General features: G+C 40.3%; 1 protein-coding gene across 5 annotated transcripts in view; it reads left to right on the top strand.

The window, feature by feature from the left end:
• Positions 1–2,039: 2,039 nt before the first annotated feature.
• cpne2 (copine II) overlaps positions 2,040–7,749 on the top strand; it is a 56,199-nt gene continuing 50,489 nt past the window's right edge. For all 5 annotated transcript variants that reach the window (XR_006822763.1, XM_046037338.1, XM_046037337.1 and 2 more), the window contains exons 1-2: positions 2,040–2,214; positions 6,069–6,269. Coding sequence is in view for 4 of the 5 variants with exons in the window: in XM_046037338.1 (XP_045893294.1) it covers positions 6,093–6,269 (177 nt within the window). In the remaining variant the exon portion in view is untranslated. The remainder of the gene's footprint in view (positions 2,215–6,068; positions 6,270–7,749) is intronic.

Here is a 7,749-nt window from a genome sequence, read left to right as displayed (position 1 = left end):
CTGTACACATTGAAGAGGACAGGAGCCTGCAGATTGGTGTTTACAGAAAACCCACACACACAGACCAATACCTACTCTTCGATTCACACCACCCACTGGAGCACAAGCTAGGGGTCATGAGAACACTGCACCACAGAGTGGAAAACATACCAACAAGCGCCCAAGCCAGAGAGAAGGAACAGAACCACCTGAAGGGGGCACTTACAGCCTGTGGATACCCTAAATGGACCTTTGTGAAAACAGCCACAAGATCCAAGAAGAACAAAACTACAGGGGAGGAAAAGAAGGTCAAACGCAACAACATTGTGATTCCATACGTGTCTGGAGTATCAGAGAAACTCAGGAGGATTTTCAACAAACACAAGACAGATGCTGGTACACCCCAAAGACCGCACACCCAAGCACAAGAAAAGCAATCTAGTGTATGCGGTCCAATGCAGTGAGGAATGCACAGACCTGTATATTGGGGAGACAAAAAAACCACTACACAAACGCATGGCTAAACACAGGGTGGCCAACTCCTCAGGTCAAGACTCTGCAGTCTACTTACATCTGAAGGACAGGGGACACTCGTTTGAGGACCACCAGGTGCACATTTTAGACAGAGAACATGGATGTTTGAAAGAGGTGTCAAGGAAGCCATCTACACCCGGGTTGAGAAGCTGTCATTGAACAGAGGAGTCCAGTTGCCCTTGACTTTAACTTCGTTGGATAGATTTTACTCATGTGTCTTTGTTTTGATAGTAACAGATAAATCATGCTCACAATCTACACTCAAAATGTAATACTTAGTATGGATTTCACTGTTTAGTTAAGATAGCATGTCAATATAATTTCTATCTTCTGGAGCAGATAAGTCACCTTTTCCCCTACTCCTTGCACAAAGCGTGCTTTTTAATCCACTCTTATTTCAGTCTGACTACTGCCAACAAGAGCAGCTGAAATAACAGTTGTCCTTACCAGTGGTGAATTTTGGCCGAACACAATCGCATGATTCCCTTTCATGTGGCACTCTCTTGTGGTTAAGCCTGGTGGTGCAGTTGCTTCTCCTTTCATGTATTAAGGATTTACAGAAGCACTTAACAAGAAGAACAAGAAGTTTCATGACTGAATCTTAGGTTTCATCCATACTGTTGTTGTTGTTGTCTTTAGAGAATAGTTCACAAGCACTGGTCTATGCTCATCCATCAGCACTATTATAGTTGTTTTCCCTCATGTCCATATGAATAATCATTGTTTGTTGTGGGTACTGTGCAGTGGTGGAATGTAACATCTACTTAAGTACTATACAGTTTAGAGGTACTTGCACTCTGCTTGAGTATTTCTACTTCTATTCCACTACATTTCCACAGGAAATATTGCAGTTTTTCTTCCACTTTTCTTCTTTTACATTCAACATGTGATCAGTTTTTAATCCACTGTTAAGGATAAAACTACAGTGTATAAAGTAGTTTTGTCTGCCACCACCTCCAACATGAAACATGAACAGTAATCCATCAGTAGTAATTTAATAATACTACTATTTTCCTGCACAATGAGTACCTGCGTTACTTTAAGTACATTCTGACGTTAAAAACAAGTAAAATGTCTTACTTCTTTCATCACTAGTAATGTAACTGCACCGTGTGAACTGATGAACAAACGTGGATCCTGATATCTGTATTAACCACAAGAGAGTGCCAGAGGAACGATGTATTTTCTGATTTAGATTTTAGAAAACTATATCAATATCCCTATTACAGAAACGACAGAGTAGGCCTATTGTTATTTAGAATATGAATAATACAATATGAGCGTTTACCAGTGTTACAGAAACAATGTTTGTCTGTACCATGCATGTGGATATATCTGGACATCTGGACATTTGTGCATTTCAAACGGAAGCGCTTGTGTCTGCTTGACAGTGACGGTTTTATTTTGTACGTGAACTCGCAGGACTTCCGGTCGTAAGCTATTCCCGTCAGCTTGATTCCGCTCCATCAGTGGCGCTGGGCAGCGAGGACACTGTCCAGGTGGCTACGAGGATGATTTACGGCCACACACTGTTGCGCCTTGCAGGATACTGTGGATAAAAATGGCAACAGCAACTTTAAGTTTCACTCTTTGGTAGAAAAAAAACAAGCTTTGGGGGATTTTATTTCTCCTCACTGTGCGCAGTAATTAAAGAAATTATCAACTGAAAAGCGGCGAAGAAGTTGGACGTCATTTACTGAGGTGAGTGTGATATCAGTTTTCACATTTTGTTTCGCTTTGATATTCATTATTAGAGATTTAACAGTTAGCTGCTGTGTGGTGTTTGGTGTTAGAAGGATACTGAGGGGCTGCTCAGTTGCCCAAATGACACTACAGCTGAAACGCGCGGTCAGTCTGCTGCTTAGAGAGGTTAAATGAGGGGAAAAGGAAGGATGTGGCATATTGCTGAGCACCTTATGCAGGCTTAACATCAGAGGAAACACACAGAAGTGCGTTTGTGCGCGCGGGTTGCTGGTTTTTTATTTTATTTTTATTTTTTTTAGCTCATGTCCAATTTAAATGAACACAACTCTAAATGATTACTGTTTACAACCTATTGGTCACCTCTGTCATGAACATGGCAGACAGTACATGTCATTAGACTAAATGACTGTGTGCAGAGCTCACACTGCTATTTACAAGTATGAAACAGCTTCCATGCTGATTTACTCAGTCAGTTAGTCACACTTAACTTGCCCTCTCTGTCAGGGTCTTTTTTTGGGCTCTGCCCTCCTGCCCAGTAGTGTGGCTGTGCAGTGTGACTGGGTGTGAACATCTTCAGCAGGTTCAGGAGATCAGGACAAGGCTGCCATACTGTTGTGTGGTTTGTTTTTTGTGTCATCCTGCCATATAGTCCACGCATACCTGGAAAGCACTCATTCAGTAGCCTATAGAGCTGCTCCACTCTCCTACACACCAAGTGCAAGGTCTTTGTATAACATAATGGCACACTAAAAGGGAGGTGATATGGTCTTAATAGCAGGTCCAGGGTGTTTACAGCTGCAGTAAATAATTTCCAGAGACGGTACAGCAGGTTATGGTGTCAGCAGCTTCCATTGGAAGATATTAAAAGTGTTTTTCCTTCGTGAAGCCTTGAAAGTTAGGTAGCTTCCCTTTGTTTTTGTTGCTAGCCGATCAAACTAAAAAACACATGCTGGAAAAATACATACCACACTTTGCCAGAATGAAATTATAGCACGGAACATCTGAGCAGTGGAAATATAGTTTTTCTCTGCTGATATCAGCCCTGACAATTATAGGCACATTTGTTTTTACTTAAACACCTGCCCTAGTGCATTGTAACAGCATGTATGAATCGTTTTAGTCGTGTCTGTTAGTGGTAGAGGCTATCAGATATTTGGTTAATTTTTATGAGCACGTCTTATTGCATCCGTTGGTCATCCATAAACGATGAATCAATGAGTAAAAGTATTCCAGCCGGTCCCCACCTATGAATGACTGAGGAAATGAATGAAAATCTTACACTGGTATTATCAGTACATCACCACTACCAGTGTGACATCACAGGAGCAGGAGCGGCAGGAGCACGCTGGTTATGACACATTAGTATCTTAGCAACAGACAGCATCCTTTTAGCTTGCCGCGCTGAGAACAAAACCACTTTTATGGACACAAGGTGCTTTGCTGGGTTTTGTTTGTCCTTAAAGCCTCCAGGAAATCATTTCAAAAATGACACACGTTATTACTCAGCAGAGCAACATGTTAACAACATGTTCCGTTTCTGTTGCACTCAGGAAGTGTTTCAAAATACATGTATGTGTATGTGTGTGTGTTTTCTCTTTGTCTTTTTTACCCACTCCTTGCCTGAGGCTTCTCCATTTTGGGGTTTCTGTGATGGTTTGGATCTGGGCTCAGGGCAGTGTGTGTGTGTGTGTGTGTGTAATACTGAGTATCTTTGGGGTTTCCTGAGGGCAGCCATGACCCACACTTGGGTCATCCTGCGTCAGATTCTCCGTGTGTGTTTACACCTCTGTTTAATTCTTCCTCAGTGGGTATATCTATCTAAACAGTATGATTACCGGTAGTCTAATTAATCTGTAGTCTTTAGGGCTGTAAAACCATAGGTGATATTTTATTAAGTACCCACTTGTGTGCTTTCTGCTTCTTTTTTGTTATACACATTTGCACTTAAATCAGTATTAAAATGTTACCTAAATTCAACAAATTGCAAACTATTTTGCAGCATTGTTTTGTGATAATCTACCTCTGTAAGCCACTATTTTCTGTAGGGAACTGCACGCACTGCCTGGCAACAGATACGGACACCCAGTGTGTTACCACTGTAGCATCTTATTTTCTCTCTGCAGTGGTGTTTTCAGGAATTGAAGATTGTGTCGGCCATCAGTGTAAGACACGCGTGACACACACTTGCTCCTGTAAAGTGTTTGAGTTACCTAAAGACCCCTAACGAGAAACGACATCTTGTCCTGGACGCCTGCCATCATGGTGTATGTAACAACAACCTACACAACTGTTCGTTCCACAGTGATCGTGTTATGGGAACCTTTCATCTTTAAATTATTATTATTACAGCAATGTATTTTTTTCAAGGTTAATTTATTTGTCATTTTACACAGGGTTGCACAATGAAATGGAAGTTGTTACATACACTACATACAAACAGAACATCCAAACATTTAAAATTGGAATAGAAAGAAAATTATATACGCACTTGTGCTGTACATGTTCAAAACAAATAAAGTAATTGTTTTGTAAAAGATGCCTTCGGCTCCGTAGCTCCCTCCTGAACCATAACTGGAAAACAGAACTCTACTAATGAAGTTGGAAATAGCCCACTGGACACAATAGATAACAAGAGCTCATGATTAAGTGTGACCTAAACTGGGACCATATCACTGATCCATTTATCATGGTCTGGCTTATTATTGCTGAGAGGTAGTGGTGCACAAAGCATTGATGGGATGGACACTGGATTACAAACAAACCTCAGCCCATAATGATCCAATGCCGTGATCGAAATCTGGTTCCCAGTAGAATTTGTGAATGTTGGAAGCACAATATTAATGCAAAAAATGTGGTATTGTCAGCCCCCCCACTTCTTTTTGTGTCTCTAGAAATTATTTTCTAATCCTCTGAATGTTTTTGCTCCAAATAAAGGAAGCGGCCCATTTATCTAAACTCTTAAAAATTTTGGAATAAACACAGGGCCAGTTTGAAACAGAAATCCACGTAGAAGTGTCATCTTGATGGAACTGCTTACCTGCTAGTAATGGGTACCTGGGTTTAAGTCGGGTTGGCTTTTTCTAAAGGATGAATTGCAATAACCTGGTCTGACCTAATTCCATCATCAGGTCAAATTTTTAACACGTTCAATTTTGAGCTGCAACAATTAGTGGATTAATTGATCAGTTAATCAAAGAAAATGAATTGCCACCTATTTTGAAAATCAATAACACAAATTAAGACAATAGATTAAGTCAGCTTGTGTTCCAGGACATTGTGATGGGTATTTTTCACTGTTTTTTAGACAAAACAATTCATCAAGAAAACAGTATTTTTTTAAGATTAGTTGATAATGAAAATAATCGTTTGTTTCAGCCATAGTCCATTACTTTGGTTTGTGACCAACCAAAGTAATGTGACGTAGTTTAGTTTTGCTAACTAACATAATGAACATTGCACCTGCTAAACATATAGCAACATGTTAGCATAATGACCTACATGCATAATTATGCATGTAGGTCAAAGCGCCACTGTGCCAAATAGACCCTCACAGAGCTGCAGCTTCTTTCTCTTGTTTTTCAAATATCAGCATTTGTATATTGATCACATTCACAGCAAAGAAGAGTGAATTGTTTTATTAATTAACAAACCTATATCTTTTTTTTTTTTTAGCAAGTTTTATCTATTCCACAGTTTACTTTCAGCCACCACTACAAAGAAGTAGTAAATGTTAAAAATCTCTAGCCTTACTTTTGAAGATATCAAGAATCACCCATGGTCAGCCAAGAAACAGCCACTGTGGGATGGGACTGAACTATATTCTGCTTATTTCTCTGTTTTCTGTCCTCTAGGGTGATTAGTTGCAACCTCAGACAATGGCCTACACTCTAGGCTCAACCACTGAGGGCCAGACGCGCAGTGTCGCACCTCAGCACTGCGTCACCCGGGTGGAGCTGTCCGTCACCGCAGCCAACCTGCTGGACCGAGATGTAGCCTCCAAGTCGGACCCGTTCTGTGTTCTCTTCCATGAAGTGGATGGAAACTGGGTGGAGGTAAGGATGGAAGGATGATGAGGTAGGAGAAAACCCTGATAGATGGAGAGCGAGGTGGAGGAGGAAATATCAGAGAAAGGGACGGGAGTGTAGAAGAGGCATGTTTGGCTTCATAAAACAGGTGGAAAATGGAGAGAAATCAGTGGTGGGTGAAAATGGCAGATTGAGGAGAAAAGGCTGAACAGCGAGATAATATATTAGTGTTCGGATCATAAGGAGTCAAACCCATTTCTGGTGCCTCTCCATGCTGTGCGTTTCAACTCCAGGGATGTGGTGAGAAGAGGATAAAAGTGAGGCAGAAATAAAAAGAAGATTGAAGCGAGGGTGGAAGATTTGAATTGATTTGAAGTGTTATGAGTGCTTTCAAGGTCACGTCCACCATGCTGGCGCTTTCAGCAAAGGAAAAGCCAGAGGATTTTGTCTGTTGATGTTACTTTGCAGACAGTATATGTCGTGAGCCAGATCCAAACTCATGATGTCTTGACCATCTGGCATGAGCCCCAGTGTGCTGAGCCCAGTAGGATGAAGGAACATTTGTGATCGTTCGTCCAATGTTGGTCTGTGCTCTGCAAACTTGGTTAATTATGGACTATTAGGGCTTTCTAGTTAATAACACAAGTTCCCCGGTAGGCCTACTGTTATTACTGATGACACTAAAATTAGAACTAGTGTGATCACAATTCATTAGTTGGGAAAAAAACGTATCTAAGGGACTATGGGATCTGCATCAACATTGTTTATTTATATTACTTGTTATGTTTTAAAAAACGTAAACCATCAACCAAGACATCGTCATCAGATTTTCTAAACTCTCAAATATCGACGTCAGTATCTGCCTTAAATAAACAAAATTTGTTGGACTGTAGTTGAAATATCCGGTACTTCCACTATGTCTCATTACATTCAACCTCTGATTGAGCAAAAGAAAAGTTTGGATGGAGTGGAAGTGGAAACCTGAAAATGAAAATCCAGTACTAGTGAGGGGACTGGTTATTTGAAAATACATTTAGTACATAATTTTGTCTTTAGTTTAGTAGCACAGTTAAACATTGTTAATTTGTTCATTATTGTTTATTTGAATGTATACTGCTGAATACTACACAATGTGTATGGATATTTTAAGCTCCAAGTACTAATTCACTCTATGTAAGTTATGTAATTGCTACCAACACAGTAAGTACACTGCTCAAAAAAATAAAGGGAACACTAAAATAACACATCCTAGATCTGAATGAATGAAATAATCTCATTAAATACTCCTTTCTTTACATAGTTGAATGTGCTGACAACAAAATCGCACAAAAATTATCAATGGAAATCAAATTTATCAACCCATGGAGGTCTGGATTTGGAGTCACACTCAAAATCAAAGTGGAAAACCGCACTACAGGCCGATCCAACTTTGATGTAATGTCCTTAAAACAAGTCAAAATGAGGCTCAGTAGTGTGTGTGGCTTCCACGTGCCTGTATGACCTCCCT

This window comes from Micropterus dolomieu, linkage group LG22, assembly GCF_021292245.1.
Source record: "Micropterus dolomieu isolate WLL.071019.BEF.003 ecotype Adirondacks linkage group LG22, ASM2129224v1, whole genome shotgun sequence".
In the NCBI taxonomy this organism is placed as follows: Eukaryota; Metazoa; Chordata; class Actinopteri; order Centrarchiformes; family Centrarchidae; genus Micropterus; species Micropterus dolomieu.
This window is presented reverse-complemented; position numbering and strand designations above follow the sequence as displayed.